This window comes from Thermobia domestica, chromosome 11, assembly GCF_964235325.1.
Source record: "Thermobia domestica chromosome 11, izTheDome1.hap1.1, whole genome shotgun sequence".
Taxonomy (NCBI): Eukaryota; Metazoa; Arthropoda; class Insecta; order Zygentoma; family Lepismatidae; genus Thermobia; species Thermobia domestica.
This window is the reverse complement of record NC_137464.1, coordinates 197,733,710-197,751,876: the sequence shown is the minus strand read 5'-3', so window position 1 is coordinate 197,751,876 and position 18,167 is coordinate 197,733,710. Positions and strand designations below refer to the sequence as shown.

Below are 18,167 nucleotides of genomic sequence, written 5' to 3'. Positions count from 1 at the left end.
CAAGCTAACGTTTTTCCCTGCTTAAAAGGTCTAAATTTCTTCATTAAATAGGAGGAAACAAAAGGACATGCTAAATTTCCAAAAATGCCTATGTTTTCTAATGAGAACTCATATAGCAGGGGTTTGGAACTATGACTTCTTACAAATAAAAGCTTATCTTTATCAGTCTTGGAAATTGTAAGTTGACTTACAGTTAATTCACTTTCCTGCGTTATACTGTCGATTCGAATGAAAGGCCACCAGCCTCGCACACGTCTTTGCTTGAAAAGGTTAACATTGGGCGCAGTGCTCGACGAACTAAGCATCTGAAGGTCACATGAAGCAGGAGATGAAGCCCCACGGGGTATTTTACACAGGTCCAAAGACAGGAAACCTAAAGCAAATATTAAGTTCATTACTATGGATATATCTAATAGTGTACAGTCATTAGAAAAATAAGGAAAGCATTTTATTTATACCATAATTCTATCTGTAATTTGTATTACCAAGACCAGATAGAATGATACACAGACTTGTGATATGAGACTCCTCTTCTACAATTTTTAGTGGTGTTACTCGTACAAATTGATTTCTACAAATACTTAATATCCGCTCCATGTTCAAAATATGTAATTTTTTTAAACAAAAACGCGTTTAGTTGAATTTCATATACAATTACCTTCAGCTATCATTTACTGATCGGACAATAATGCGATGATGTCATGACGGATGATGGATCATAATTCTGACGTACTTGGTTAGAACTTAGAACTGACATCTGTGAGTCATACCTAGAACTTAACAAATTTCGTACATTGACTATTATGAAATTTACTTAGCAGAAACAAAATGCCCAATGTCATATTTATCTATTTTAAGTACTGCCACTGGGAAACTTACCGATATAATCATCCTGTGATAACACGTCTTTATCCCAAATCTGCATCTGAATTATAGGTCTTAATTTGATTTCTGTTTCATCAGAGGATAACAGAGACTCCTTTTTTCGAATCACTATCTTCTGCTCTGCACGGAGATAGTCGAACCGAAACACGAATCTCCAGTTGAACATTCCTTCTCCTGTCAGAGAACGATAGTGTGTATCTGACTCCTGCAAGTCCTCTTTCCCTATCAGCCACCTGGAAGTAGAGCCATTCAGTGGAGTAGAGAGTAAATAGTTGTCTATATGAAGAATGCAAACATTGCACAAAAACTATTCAACAATTTTACGGAATTTGTCAGGAATCATGATTAGTTTTATCCTGACTGCTTAAAGCAACATTGACAGTGCCGGATCTATAAACCGCAACACCCCGCGGTGCGGGGGGGTTCCGGACCCTAAGGGGCCCAAGGGCTTTTAAAGATTCCCCTGTACCTTGCGTGCAAATACTAATTTTTAAAACGCTTGAAAAAGAATAATATTTTCACAGTATTTTAACTATTTGAACCAATAGGGAAAAATGAGAAGAACAGAGGATTTTCCTTTGCGTAAGTTATTACAAAACAATTACAAAAGCGGGGCAATCATTGCAGATAAAATGGATGAATTATTCAAAGAAACTGGATTATGCAAATTGTTTGCCATGTTGGTTATTCTCTGGTGGTAAACGTAAAAGTGGATGGGCAACAGAGATCAGAGACTTTCAGGATTTTATACTACTACTACTACTAAAACAACAACTATTACTACTACTACTACTACTACTACTACTACTACTACTACTACTACTACTACTACTACTACTAATAATAATAATAATAATAATAATAATAATAATAATAATAATAAAGCACAGCAAATCTCGAAATCGTATTTCAGCATGTTTGGTTTTTGATAAGTGGAAAATGGATGAAACCATTGATAATTCACTGGAGAGTGAAAGGAAATTTGAAGCAAAGTTTTGGGCCCAGATTCTGGAGAGACTTTTCGATATTACACCCACATTAACAAAAACACATTAGCAGTAAAGAGCATAATGGAAGCTACGATGATTTTTTTTTTCTTTTTTTTAATCTTTCGTACAGTTGTTAGCTAAATTTGATCCTACAATGACACGGTCTACCCAAAGGCCAGATTAAGTACCTCAGCCATGATATTCAAAATTAAGTCATCCATTGCCTGTTTTCAAACTTAGAAACTAATTAGTTGAAGGAAACTAAAAGAGTGACATTTTTCTCATTAATCATCGATATGACTCAAGATTTATCACAGAAAGATCAAATGAGTTTCATTATTCGCTATGTAGAAGTAAACAATAGCTTAGAAAACGAAGTTTCTAGACAGCTCGAGATTGAAAAAGTTCCTTTTAGGATTTTTACATATAAGAAATCCAACTGCATCCGAACTTGCAACTCTAGTGTTGTCATTTGGAGAAATTGAGATTGTGACAAAACAGAGGACAGGGATATGATGGCGCTGCTGTGATGAGTAGTACTTACTTAGGTGTTTAGAAGAATCTTCAAAAAACTGAGGAACGAGCTATATATATATTCACTGCGCGTTACATAACCTAAACCTTGCCATTAATGATGCCGTCAAAGATGTAAAAAAAAAAGTTGTCAGTTACTTCACAACGCTCTAGGATTTGTATATATTTTTGTCCAAAGTATAAATAGGCGGGATCTTCTGTCATCATTGACAGGAGAATCAGATGTCACTTTGAAAAAGCTCAATCTAATCCGATGGACCTCACACTATCAGTCCATTGTAGCTATCAGGTTGAAGTATACTGATGTACTGAAAACTCTCCGAAAACTTTCACTGACAACTAAGACTAATGAGATATCAGAAGCAGAGCGATTGGCAAAAGTCATGGACTCTTTCATATTTTGTGTATCTGTCTGTGGTGCTCTCAAAAATATTTTCACAACTGAACATCACATCGCAACTTCTCCAAACTAAACAAGTTGACCTTGAGAAAGTTTTATGCATTCTTGAAGAGAACCGAGAGGAATTGAAGAAATTAAGAGAAGAATACCATCAAATAAAACATGAGGCGACAGCTGTTGCTGCGAAGTAAAATGTCAACCCTGTGTTCGTAGAAAAAAGGCAACCCAAAGCGAAAAACACTTCGATGAACTGGTAAAAGATCATCAGTTTTCCGACACAGAGGCTTGTTTCAGGGTTAGTGTTTACAATAGACTTCTAGATATCGCGTGTAATGAAATAGAGAACCGTTTTATATTGTTACAGACAATTCTAAATGAATTTTCAATGATATTCCCAAAAGGGCTTGTGAACCTTTCGGACAAAGAAATTTTAGTTAAGGCTGAAAAACTACAAAAGAAGTACCAGCAAGACATTGGTCTATTGCTACCATTGGAATTAGTTTCCTTTTGCACTGGACTTAGGAACCATATTTCAAAGATCAACACTGTTCTTGAATGGGCGGTATTACTATACGTCGACTTTAATACTATTGCCTCAAGTTATCGTGAAGTTTTGACTACTCTTGCTTTGCTACTGACTTTACCCGTGACTGTCGCTTCTGCTCTCAGTCTTACAGAGGATCAAGAGCTATTTAAGGTGTTCAGTGACACAGGAGAGAATGAGCGACTTGGGAATGTTGACAATCAACCATGATAGGGCTTCAACCATCAAAAAGAGAGATCTCACACGGGAGTTTGCGCATATGAAGTCGAGGAGGAAGGATTTCTTGTAAAAGATAAGTATTTGAATCTCTATTCTATAGGAAACAGAACACTAGAGTATTTCATTAAAATGTACTATTAAAAAAGTACTGAATATAGAGGGGGCCCTTTAAAATTTTCTTGCGGGGGGGGGGGGGGCGAAATTTCTAGATCCGTACTGAACATTGACATTTATGCAACTTTTATTATTTTTATCTGCAACAAGTGGTGGCAATTTGTGGTGTGGTTAAATTAACTATTGCCATCAAGTTCATCAAATAGGTATATAAACCAGTGTTTGTAGATTAAGAAAATTTTTCCTAATACTATACAGAAATTTTGTTTGGTTGATTAAAAGATTTATAATGACATGTGTCCCAAGATTGTGGCTCGTAAGCTAAAGGAGATGCTGATGGTGAGAATGAATGAATGGTTGAAGGAAAAGGGAGAACCGTGACAAAATCCACGTACTCATGTATTTGTTCACATACATATACAGTCTCCCAATATCGCAATTCCTTCGCCATACTCGTTTACTTGAATTAATTTTTTTGTGAAATATTTCGGTTTTACGTTCGCAGTTATGCCATGTTGCTAAAGTTGACGTTGATGTTGAGAATGAATGAGATAGTAGAATAAAGAAATTGGAAATAAACTGTAGAATCCCGACTCATGCACACAGTGAGTATCCACCACCAAGTTCACTTGATATGAGCTAGGATAGAACCAGGGAGCACAAACACCAGAGGCAAATACTCTACAACTGAGCCACCAGGGCCCCAGTTTTCCATTGTAATCCCTAAAATACACATTTATTTTTGCTGGCATTCAGTTTTTTTAAATATATTCTTTCCATCTTCCTCAAACTGCAATTCGCTCATTGAAAGCTCATATTCATCTTTAAATCTTTAGTTATCATAGTTCCCCAGTTCTACCTTTTTTATTTCTATCGAATTTATCTCTATATGCAGGGATAGCATAACTCACCAAGTTTGTATTGTGTGGCAGCACGAGTGTGTCTGAGCAGGAGTGTGTCTGAGCACACAGTTAACCACGTACTGTTCTATATGAGCCTCCGCAGCCGATGTCCCACACATATACGAATCTTAAGAACGCCACGTGTCCATCGTCACTGGATTGCATAACAGTGACAACATTTCATGGTCAAACGAATCACGATACTGCTTTCATCACATCGATTATCAGAATTCATAGTCTTCCAGGAGAACAATTGCTCAAGACGAGCACAGTAGGATGACAACTGGCTATGGGTGTCTCATTATGATTTGGGAAATATTCACATGGTCATCCATGGGCCCGGCAGTGTGTGTGTAGGGTATCATGATGGCTCCTATCTATCGGAGGTCATTGCTGACTATGTATATCTATTTATGTCGGTCATATTTCCAGCTGAGAATGTTATCTTTCAACAGGACAATGCTACTTGTCATTGTCTCAAAGCCAACGTTCTGCTGCAGTGATTCCAGGAGAATGGCACTGAATTTCAATTGCTACATTGGTTATAAGCTTTCCCGATTTTAACACACATTTCCGATGACGTCAGTTTGGAGTTCATGCCCCCCCTCCTCGGAATTTGTAGGAATTAAGTGATGTGAGTGCAGATGTGATGCATCATGCTTCCAGATATTGCTAATGTACTCTGAGGCAAAGGTGAACATAACAGACATTAGGTAGATGGTCATAATATTCTGGTTTAGATACATATATGTAATGGATTGTGTCTCATTAAGTTTTAGGCAATTGTAGGTATTGTGCATGGCAGGCTTCTTGCTTCTAATTGAAAATGTTTAATGCACCACCGTTGCTCAGCTAACTTCTTCGACTTGATATAGTAGAAAAATCAATTATGCTCACTTTTTCCTCGTTTTAATTCCGCTATATCCAGAGGCGGATCTAGAAAGTAAAAGCTGGGGGGGGGGCAGCCAGAACCCAGACTATGATAGGTATATCATGAGTTTACTATAAACTTTCAAAAATATATCAATAAGAGCTTAAATGTATATACCCTCACAGCATTTCTTAATTAATTTTCTGCTCTATGCAATTCTAAAAGACTCAGCAAAGATTTTCACAGACGGCGCATGCACCGTCCTGGAGAAAAGACGTTATGCACACATGATTTTTTCATTTCTTTCTGAGTTGTTAGTTACGAGCGCATAACATCTTACCTTCCCAGAAGCGCATGCAAATCTACGTAAATCTTTGCTGTTGTTTTAAAGATCCCCTGTGTACTGTCTAGGGTTTAACATATTATTAAAGACAAGAGTTTAACATATTATTAAAGACGGAAAAGAAAAAAGAAACAAAGAAAAAAGGAACAAATAAAAATATCATTGTATTGGACGGGGTACCATTTCTCTACTACGGTGATGCAGACCTTAATAACATGTTACTAAAGTAATACATACATTTTTATATACATATCTGTCATCTTTTCTCTTGTCATGAAATTCTCATCTACCAAAGCAACATCAGTTGTCCTCCATACAATTACCCTCACCTCGAAGCTCTGTGGCTGTCGGGGAGCAATGTCTACTGGCGCGCCAGGTTCTACTCCAGATCTTGGGTATATTTCAACCCACATCTGAAGCTTTCCCTGTGGAAGAAAAATATTTAGCTATTGAATTCAAGACTATAATGTTTTAGCTAAGAGTTGTTGATTTTTTTTTTTTTAATATTTTGTCCGTTATGGGAGAGCACGAGTAGACATAGTATGGATTAAGATAGGGTTTCATGCACGCATGTCGGCATTTAGGTATGCTGATATCTCCGCATTTTAAGAGTAAAATTTCCGCCATACATTTTTCGAAACTATTCCATTTGTACGCATTTTGTAACCTCAATTGTATTGTCAATTTAATTTCAGATACTTCACTTGTAAATATGTTCGGTTATTTGTACTCAAGGAAGAAATTATCAAAACAGATCAGATCTATTGAGAAATATGAATAGAAAAAGTCAACAATTATCGTAGGCAGTGGCGTATTTACGATTTTGTTTCGGGAGGGGCTTTGCTAACTTTCGGGAGGGCTTTGCCTGAAAATGTGAAAATTTTGCAAGATATTTCATTTACTTTACTATACTAAGTAAGATTTCGGGGGGGCTTAAGCCCGGAAGCCACCCCCTAAATACGCCACTGATCGTAGGCATAAGTGGTGCACTCAACAACTTGTGGTGGCCAGTTCTATTCAATCAGTTGAGGAAAATTAAAACAAACAATATTCTATATGAAACAATAAAAAGCTTTTGTATATACAATGGAGAATTATAATGCAATTACCAGATCAGAACATACTAACTATAAACACAAAAGAATGCTAACAGAGTTCGAATTGTAGACCAACCATGTGGAATATAGTAATACAACCTTATTTAGAATTAACGGAATACATGACAGAATCAGTTGGAATTGTAGGATATAATGACGATATTGCAATATAACAAGGGAAGGGAAATTGAAAACAAAGAAATGAAATGTTGGAAGAATTAAATAAGCAGTGCAGAAAAAAACTAACCTAAGTAAAATTATCATATGCAAAAACAAATTATATGATATTTGATACAAAACTAAAAGGCAAACAAATTCTTAAAATAAATACCAAGAATATTGAGAAAATACAGAACTCTAAATATTTAGGATTGTTATTGGATGAAAATCTAAACGACCAAATGCGTATAACAGAGGTAACAGAAAACACAAAACGGTGGGAAACGAACTCTTGTCATCAGCTAAAAATATTATAACTTTTCTGATAGAATTACAAGACTGTTCAATAAAACCGTGATAATGCCAATAATAAATCATTATTCTGCACCATGAGGACAGATTTTTTGCAAGCTGAAAATCAAAAGAGACAGTAAATACAAGTCAGAGAAATACACTAATAAAAAGTAACATTATCAGAACAACTTCGATACAAAGCTTAAATATTGTTTAGAAGAGCCTGCAGATCTATTAGTTCTGAAAAACACAAGTTAGGGGCAGTTATTGGGACGAAAACAAAGACGCAGTGTCATTTGGTAAAATGAATATTTTTTATTCAGAAATTGCCTATGATTAGGGGAATAATTCTTTCATGGTATCACTGAAGAATATGCAGGCAATATACATTTACAATACTCATTTTCTAAAACTAAACGTGTCGATACTATAGTTTTCTTATCCTGATAAATGAGAATTTTAGTTTTAATATAACAATATATCAACATATAAATATATTTCAACTATATAATTTTAAAATTATGAGGAAAGAAGAGACTTAAAATTGTATGTCTTAAAACAATATTAGTTCTGTAAGAGAAAACCAGACACAAGAAAAAAATATTATAAAAAATCATTTATATTTAGTTTCATTTGATGTTTGTTCTTATAAAGACTAGGCGAGGAACAAAATATTTTAGAATTAAAACTAAAATTAATGCTTGTCCGAAATCAATACAGACAAACTAATAATATAACTGAAAACTGGGGTAACCAGAAACTTTGCTTGCAACAGTAGATAACAAGCACAGAAATGAAGGGTTTTCATTTTGCAGATACACTAGATGTACAATTTTGGTTTCTCAAAAAATTACTGAAGTTCTTCTGCTCCTACTTAAACAAAAGACATTTATTTGTATCTTTCAATAATAGAGTTTCTCAAGAATTCGTAGCTACTTCAGGAATCCCACAAAGATCTAATCTTGGTCCGTTGTTATTTTTAATTATGATTAATGATTTGCCAGACGTAGTCAAAGATTCTGAGTGTTTTATTTTTGCCGATGATTTAAAATTGTATAGAACAATAAACAATGAAAATGACCAAATAATATTACAGTCAGACATTAATAACATATTTGCCTGGTGTGCTAGAAATTCATTTACTGTAAATATAAACAAATGTAAAGTTATGTCTTACACAAGGAAGAAAAATTCTACAGCAAATTACTCATTGATAATTATCAACTCGAGGAAGTTAATTCAATTAAAGATCTTGGAATTTATTTTGATACAAAATTATCGTTTACAACTTACTATAAGGAGTTAGTAAGTAATGCAAACAAGTTGCTAGGATTTATAATTAGAAATACTAAGTATTTTAAGAAACCAGAAATTCCTATAATTCTCTGTAATAGTTTAATTAGGAGTAAATTGGATTATGTAGCTATTATTTGGAATCCATATTATAAAGAACACATACATGATATAGAACATATTCAAAATAAATTTTTAAGATTTCTGTACTACAAGGTTAATAATAGATATTGCCCATATTATTTATCCAATACTATACTAAGAGAATACTTTAGAATAACTTCACTCAGAGTTCGCCGATCAGTACTGTCCTTGATTTTTCTGAAAAAAAAAAACTATTCAACAATAGAATAGATTGTCCTTCTTTACTCTCTCAGGTTTCTTTATATGTACCAGGCCTTAGGCCTAGATACGATCTCTTCTTTTGTGTTTCATTTTCAAGAACTACTCAACACAAAAATTCATCGATTGTTAGAACTTTAAAACGGTATAATTTTGTGTCGAAATATTGTGATATATTTTTTGATACTGAATCACATTTTCATGAAAAAATTAAGCAATTATGTATGGATTTGGAGCTCTCTGGCTTAATGTTTTGAAATGGATTTTGCTCGTAATGTGTACACTCGAAAGATAATAACACTAACTAAAACACTATTGGTATGTCCTTTTATATGGAATAGTATTGAATTGAAATTAATATTTGTGAATTGAAATCGAAATAATGAATTCAAATTAATATTTGTAGTGCATTTCTAATATATGTACAAGTTGCAGGAAAGTGCTTATACTTACATTTATTTTTTGTTTGTTGTATCTTTACTTTATTTGTATTTTGTATTTTTTTAATCTTTTTTATCTTGTCTCGCTTTGTCTGTAGCTTGCTTATTTTATTTTACTTTCTTGTCTATTTTATTTTAGAATAATAGTATCGTATTAAAATATTATGTTAATAAGGCTATTGTAAGATTGTAATCCTGTATGCCTTTTATAAATAAATAAACACTGACTGAAACAACTGAACTCTTTTTATTGGCTCTCATTCCATGATTCTTTTTCTGCGACACTATCCTTAGGCATTCTTGGAGACATTTATTATAAAGCCCTGCTGAAAAATTGAAAATAGGCCACATACTGCCTCTTCACAAACGAGAGATAGCGGGGTTCAGCTCTCTATTATTGAATTTCAATTCAGGAAGAGAATACTACTTCTTGCGTTGGACAATAATTGAAACTCGACGTAAGATAACTTAGAATTATTAACGAGGACTTTATTTCTTATGATGGTGCAAGTTCGAATTTTCTATATGAAAACAGACAGCATCGAGATATCCAACTCTGGCCTGGGCCTTCCAAATGATGCATTATAAAATCATTACAATATTAGTACACTACTGAAATTTGTAATTTCTTTTATTAAAATTCATTAAAATAAATGTGTACCCTTCATGGTTATGAATATATCAGTTTTCGGATATCAATCAACAGATACATATTAAATATTACTTTTTATCAACTGTTTAGCGTCCACTGTATATTTCATGTTTTATAGTGTCTAATTTAACCAGGATATTATAGCAGAATGTCTGTCCATAATTCGGTTAAGCAAACTAAAAATATTTATAGTTTATCTAATTGAAGATTATTCTTAAACAAGATTACCATTCCAAGTATTGTTCTAATGTTGGCAGCATATGTTTCATTATCATGAAAGTAGCAAATGAAAGTGTATAGTTAACAGTCAATTTACGACCAATCGTACTTATCAGCGCTTGTAAAGGTTAGGTAGGTAGTTACTGTTACGATATCAACGATTTACACTAACAATAAGAAAAGTAATAAAAGTAATGATGTAATAGTGCAGGAATTTTGCGGAATAACAAAAAATAATTCATATAAGCAAGGAACTTGCCCTCCTTATCAACATACTAAAAGCCCCTAAGATTGACCTTGAGCTTCGTCCACCATATTGAAAAATGGCCACCGACTTTTAGTTTTTCGCCGATAACTCCACAATGAGCAGAGATAGCGTCAACTATAAACAGTGATGATATGTAGATAATGTAAAAACATACATTTTGGTGTATAATACATCTCTCTATCTTTATTCGTTCAGGAGATATGAAGTTTTAAGTTATGGGAACTTTGTTATTTTGTGCAGATAGTACGGTTTCTCTGGCAGAATTCGATCACTTACTCAAATTGCACATTGAAATGATTTCAGTACTCTTAAACTGAAACGGAAGAACAAAGTTACCCCTTTGGCTTCAATGAATGCAGGAATAAAAATCTATGACAATAATGTAGTTATTAATAGCCATAGAATTATCTATGTCGTAAAAGGAATTGGTCAATTAAAAGATTACTTCCGATATGACTTTTTCCCGAAACCACCTTCATTATTTGATAACATCTCAATGAGAAAGGGCATCAAGTAACCTGCAGTTTCAGCTTTTAAATGTCAAGAAAGCAACTTTAAAGTATCAACGAATGCTGTTCATGTTTTAGATGGAGGCCACATTCTGCACTCTATTGTATGGCCAAAACTAGCGACATACGGTGATATTCTTGACTGTTACATGTCGTATATGGTATCCCATTAGAGTGAAAATTGCATAGTTGTTTTTGATGATATCCTGAACAGCCAACGACTAAAGGAATCGAGGAACAGGGAACAGTACGCACAACGTCGGATATGATTCATTTTCAAAAAATACTCAGTTACGACCTGCACTTAAGATGAATTTTAAGGTAATCGCAATAATAAAGTTACCTTAAACAATGCCTTGGTAGCTCGTTGTTTGAAGTAAAATGTGAAGGTTTTCCAAGAAATTATGCTGATATTTCAATAGTTAATGTACCTTGGAAAATACAAAATGCCAAGTGCCTGTTGTTGTTATCGGCCAGAACACTAATCTTTTAATTCTGTTAACAGCATTAACAAAGGAAAAGTGTGATTTGTGGTTTCTACGGCCTGCCTCTGGGACTAAGAAACAGAAAACCATTTTTAATATTTATCAGCAACAGTTATTATTTGGGGAAGAAATATGTGATGTACTGTTGTTTTTTCATGCATAAACAGATTGTGGTTCAATCTCGGCTATATATTGAAAGGGAGGCCTCAATGGCTCAGTGGTAGAGCGTTCACGTCTGGAGTATGGGTTACATGGGATCCCCTCTCGCGCCAAGTGAGCTTTGTGGTGGACAAACACCGTGTACGTGGGTTTCTTGGGGTTCCCCGTTTCCTTCACTTTCTTCATTCCACCATTTCATTCATTTCTCATCATCACCGTCTTCTTTAGCCTAGCCGGCATATGCGTGGGACGTAAAACTTAAAGATTTCATTTCATTTTCATTTTTATATTGAAATGGTAAACTTCATGCGTCTTCTTCAGAAAGATAAAGATTTGATGGTATCAGTTTTAGTGTTAAATGATCCATTGTGTACCAAAGAAACAATAGCCGAGGCTGGTGAAAGATTATTGCTTCAACTCTATGGTCCCAAGAAAAGCAAGAGTCATGATGAGCATAATTTATTATAAGTATAGTTTTCTCATCGGTAAGCAAACACTAAGTTCCATATTTGAATTCGCAGTGCTACTCAGAACAAGTACAGCCACAAAGCAACATTTTTTTTTTCGTATGTATCATCAAGTGCACGAATGGAAGGGGGAATTCATTACAGCCGACATATTGGGAATGGACACAATCTAACAACAAATTGATGCCGGTTTGCACAGATCTGGAACCTTCTACTTCTGAGTTATTGCACATAATTTCTTGTGGGTGTAAAGATAATTGTAAGAAGAACTGTGTTTGTCTCAACGCTGGCCTGCCTTGCTCGCCCATGAGCGGTTATTGCCAGGTTGTTTTAACTACCCAGATGTTTCCAGTCCGCAACAAAATGAGGATGAATTATATGCATTTATTATTTCAATTGCATAGACAAAAGAACAAAGTTTAGAACATATTTTTAATAATAATGTTCAATATAGATTCTTGTATTTTGATGTATTTTAGCATCCTTAGATATAAAAAGGTAGTGGCGCCTTTCAAAACAATATAAATGCTGCAGAAATATTAAGTCAAAGTTAGAGATTTGTTAAGAAAAATAAACTATGCTGTACGTTTATGTTTATTACAAAGTAATTAAATTTATTTTAAACTTTACGGATCGCCACTTGATTTACAAATGTTAGTACTGTGTGATTTACAAGTCACTTATATATAATCTGTATTTTTATCCTCTTCATTTTAATTCACAATTTGAGTAAGTATGCAATCTATAGAGATCGAATTCTGCCAGAGAAACCGTACTATCTGCACAAAATAACAAGGTTCCCATAACTTAAACTTCATATCTCCTGAACGAATAAAGATAGAGAGATGTATTATACACCAAAATGCATGTTTCTACATTCTCTACATATCATCACTGTTTACCGTTGATGCTATCTCTGCTCATTGTGGAGTTATCGGCGAAAAACTAAAAATCGGTGGCCATTTTCCAATATGGCGGCCGAAGCTCAATCTCAATCTTAGGGTACTTTTAGTATGTTGATAAGGTGGTCAAATACTATAGTACTGTGCAAAGTTCCTTGCTTGTATGATTTTTTTTTTGTATAAACCCCTCAATTTGACCTAAAATTCCTGCACTATAATAACAAATATCACTAATACAGGAAGTTCGTTTAACTAAGATTATAGAAATATAAATAATTTTGAACATTAACCCTTTCAGACCTGGTGGTCAGATTTGTGTACATTAAGTTTTAAGCTTAATATAATTACTCTGGAGAATTCTAAATGGCTGGGTTTTTATGTCAGAATTCTTTGAACTTTTCTAAATCGCTTTCCACTATTTCTGTGGTGTTTTAATCTGTTGTCAGGAAGCAATGCACATTTCTTGTAGACTACTTGCAGGGGCTATCACAATGGACAAAGCTCAGCTACGTAGGCTGTTTTATTCTTGGCGAAACAAGCTATTTGCAATAAATTCTCCTTTTGTTTTAGTGATGTATTTTGAGTTTCTAAACTATATAGATCACAATGATGTGTTCGATTAATCCCATTTTTATTTTACATACGTATTTCAACCCTAATGCACGCAAAATTTTTCGTCCATAATTCTCTAAATATAACATCCGCAAACCAATTGACGGTTGTATTTCATTTGTTAAGTCATAAAAAATAATAATTCAAAATACCAATAACACCGGAGAGTAAACAAAAAATCAGGTCTGAAAGGGTTAATAAATTTGATTGTGCTTTCCTTAAGAGAACCTATTTGTACAAATGCAGACAGAACTTAAATTTAACCTTGCAAACTTATAAATATGAGAAGAAATTAGAGTAGTAAAAATGAATACTAAGAAAATGTGTGAAACAAGTAATAGAAGCAATAGTATAATAATTAGAATTAAAAAATTAAAAGTCTTTTTGTAAAAACGATACGCGCGGTAGCTATTATACTACATCGGAATATGTATATACAAACCTTATTCGTACGAATTCGTATGGATTAAACAAACTAGGGGAGACCGGCCCAAAATGGCATACATCAACTTTATGTTTGAATATCTCCTCAGAATAGGTTTAAAATTTTCTTGTTCTTTTATGAATGCTTCTTTGGAATGTTATTGAATATTGACGTGGAGAACACTAAGATTATTTATTGTTAAAGTTTTTATTTTTAGATTCTTTTTAAAAAGTTATGAAAGTCCATTTTGCACGGGTAGGCAGGGCAAAATGGCACACTACTTTGCTTCTATGAAACATATAAATAGAAGTATAGGAAAATGAATACTGATTAATGGAAAAACATACAGAATGGCTGAAGGAACATTTTCGAACAAATACGCTTAGACATATCAATGTAGACCTAAACTTATTTTCAAAACAACGTAAAAATTACGAACATGTTAAAAGAAATTAAATAATATTAAAGAAACTAAAAATATGTTTCAGGATTATGCCGACAACACACAAGATGAAAACTGAAAATGAAGCACTAAGTATAATTCAACTTTCACAGATTTCACAAACATCTTGGTCCTTGGAGATAATCCAGCAGTTTGACTCCAGAAGAAACAAAGTTGACAACGCAACCAAACTTTTCAGGCTTTGGACATACTGTAAAATTCGTTACAGTAAATACATTCGCATCGTTATCATCTTCAGTTGCTTCCAAATCTTTGGCTAAGGCACTAGACTCTTGTCGTCTTCATCACTAAGATCAATAAAGATCCTACGGTTCATAGTTCTTTTTTAATCTTCTTTGCGCTGCAGGTCTAATTTTAGATTTGCTCTTTGCCTTCAGTTCCATGAGGTATGGACAACATGGGAGGAGTTAAATTTCTTTACGCGTAGACCTCTTTCTTTCAATGTTCGCGTTTTCATTGTAGCTCGTGGTACTGGAGAAGTGTGCTCAATGAAGGTTTTAGGGGAAACTGCTACAGAAACCTCTGAAACTCTTTCCTGCTCTGATGCAGATGAACCTGGTTCTGAAGGAGAAATATCCTCAGCGGAAGTAGCGTTTTTATCTTGTGGGTTTGTGACTTTTTCACACTTTGCATTCAAATTCACACTCGGTTCGCTTTAGTCCACTGGCTCAGGGCAATCTGTAGTAGCAGCTGGTAGATACAAATGGTCTGGAAAAATATCTTGGTTGAAAGGACATTTGCTAGTTGCTTTGAATCCATTAAGGGCAGGGAGCGCGGTGGCTCAGTGGTAGAGTGTTCACCTCCGGCGCTTGGGGTCCCTGCTCACGCCGTGGTGAACAAACACCGTGATCATGGGTTTTCTCGGGGTTCTCCCGTTTCTTTCCACTTTCTTCATTCCACCATTTCATTCATTTCTCATGATCACCGCCTCCTTTAGCCTAACCTGCATAACTGTGGTACGTAAAACAAAGATTTCATTTCATTTTTCCATTAAGAGCACTGAGCGTCCTTGCAGATTTCAAATAAGCATTCGAAAACAATTTGGCGACTTTACTAAGACTCTCGGATGTGTTTTCAACCACCTTTCCACCTCTTGATTGTAATATGTGGCAAATATATTTGAAGAAAACTGCTTTAAACGCTTCAGAACTTCAGCAGATTAAACTAGGACAAAAAGGCATAGTACAGTATTTACTGTACCATCATGCCCTGATGCGCACGGAAAACAAAAACAGGTAGCTGCACATTATGTGAAAGCTTAACCTTGAAGTTTCTGAGCTTAAAATAGCTTTAATGGAATGTACTTTACAATTGATATGTTTAAATGTCTGTATTTCCTCCTACTGTAAAATAATTCAACATCAAACAGAAGAAAAATGTTTTACCTACTAAAAAACTTTTTCGTCAATAACACCTATTGCGTTTTACCTCCACACACGACATTTTTGCTCACTAGTGTTGCTAGATCAAACTCTCATTTAAACCACTTATTGCCTGTTTCAAATCAGTTTTCGAAAACAGCCACTGTGCCATTTTACCCAGGTATGCCATTTTGGGCCGGTCTCCCCTAATTGATGTTCATGGACGCTTATTCATACAAAAATAACAGAGTTGTCTACGAATCAATTTATTTGTTTAATTCGTGAGAATTCGTACGAATAAATATTTTACGAATTCTGATACAGCGTAACCGCAACCTAAGCCGTTCGTCGACAATCGATCAAAATGATATTTTATACTGTATTGTAGGCTACCATCTAACTGACTTATGACCGGGAAGTCGGTTGTAAGTCAATGACTGTAACTTCCTGAGAAAAATGTAAGAACTAGTACATATTTGTAACAAATATTTGCAATAGTACATTTTGGATATTGTGGTATCAGTATGGAAAAACTGTAGAATATTCAGCCATCTGTGTACTCACTTGCGGAATTCTACTTTTCTTTTTATACAATGTGCGAGTTTCGACATGCTCTGGAACTAAGCTTTTTCCAACCAGAGGAACTTCGTGCCATCTACGAAGAACACATAGAGCAAGTTGTTCTTTTATATCTGAAGAGAAGGCCAAGATACAGAAAATGTTAACGTATAGTCTCATAACCACAATTCAATATGGTAGCACTTTTGCATCAAGAAAAGCCTGTTACACCATTTATTTATGCAAGTCATATAACATCATTTACAGCGTTTCTCATACGTAATATGATCTACAAAATCATACATTTATATATTTTCATAACATTTTAGAGGGTTATTGTGGGGTATATGTAGGTTGAGTGGAGTTGTTGTACATTCAAAACCGATTTGATCAAAATTATTTTAACTGTATTATAAAGTTTAAATTTAAAGAATAAAATTTCAGAACAGAACTTTCGTAATAATACGGTTTCAGTGAAAAAATAAATACAAGAGATATTCACAATTATGGATGGTTCGTTAAAGTTAGGCGTTCGTTTTAAGCACCGAAGTTACATGGAACATGAAGCGATCGTTTTAAGGTAGAATCCAAATCCTCTTAACACGTTCAAATTTCAAAGCTCTCACACCAAGACTCGAACCAGGGACTCCGTGCACCGAAGTCGCGTATCCTAGCCACTATACCAGCAGGGAAGACTAATCATAACTATGGATAATAAACTACTCATTGATTAACTCCAGAACAAGGTCGGTCATAAGTCTGTACCTTTTCCAAGTATAATTTTCACCCTTCTATCGCATGTTCATAAGAGAAAATTATTCTGTGAAGTATAATCTGACTATTAAAATTTGCAACGTCTTGATCAGTGATGACGCCAGAGGGGAGCAAATTGACGAGGGCTCCCGGTAGGTACACTTGGCCTCCCAGTTGTCCTTCAGACATATTGTGCTGTAATATAGGTCACAGTACAATCTCTCTCTGTATATATATATATATATATATAGTCTATATATATATATATATATATATATATATATATATATATATATATATATATATATATATATATATATATATATATATATCGATAGATAGATACATACATATAGATATATAAAGGGTGTAACATTAATGCATTCCAAAAGTGACGAGGTGATTGCGGACATCTAACTAAGTAAAAATGTTCCTATAAACATGGGTCCGATGCCGCTTCGTTTCCGAGATACAAGGTGTTCAAATGTTGAGTCCCTCCAACGGAAGTGGTCAATATTACAGAAATAATACAATCAAGTGGAATTATAATTGTGCAAATACATTTACACTAACATGGACAATGAAATTAATCAACATTTGAGGTTATTGTGTTGTCAGCGTTGCCAACCTAGTACAAAGTGATATGTTTTCAAATAGTACTAGGCGTCTACACGAAGTGGGCAACATTTTTACTCAATAACATTACTTCGTGGCTTTTAACATTTAACTACTTTGTCGCTTCATACGTAAGTTACTCTCATATGCGTTCATTTGTAACGACAAAATAACACTTTCATGCAAGAGTTTTGATCTATGAACCGTTGTTTCCTATTGTGGGCCGTTAATTGACTTCAAACTTGGACGCCTTGTCTTTCGCAAACGAAGCGGGATCTGTCCCATGTTTAGGAC

General features: G+C 34.4%; 1 protein-coding gene across 1 annotated transcript in view; it reads right to left on the bottom strand.

Annotated features, from left to right (window-relative positions):
• LOC145663723 (fer-1-like protein 6) overlaps nt 1-18,167 on the bottom strand; it is a 140,507-nt gene that overhangs the window by 23,072 nt on the left and 99,268 nt on the right. Inside the window, exons 11-14 of the mRNA XM_081729806.1 lie at nt 16,512-16,639; nt 6,039-6,226; nt 880-1,118; nt 192-373 (exon numbers count right to left, since the gene is read on the bottom strand). Of these exons, the coding sequence (XP_081585932.1) occupies nt 192-373; nt 880-1,118; nt 6,039-6,226; nt 16,512-16,639 (737 nt within the window). The remainder of the gene's footprint in view (nt 1-191; nt 374-879; nt 1,119-6,038; nt 6,227-16,511; nt 16,640-18,167) is intronic.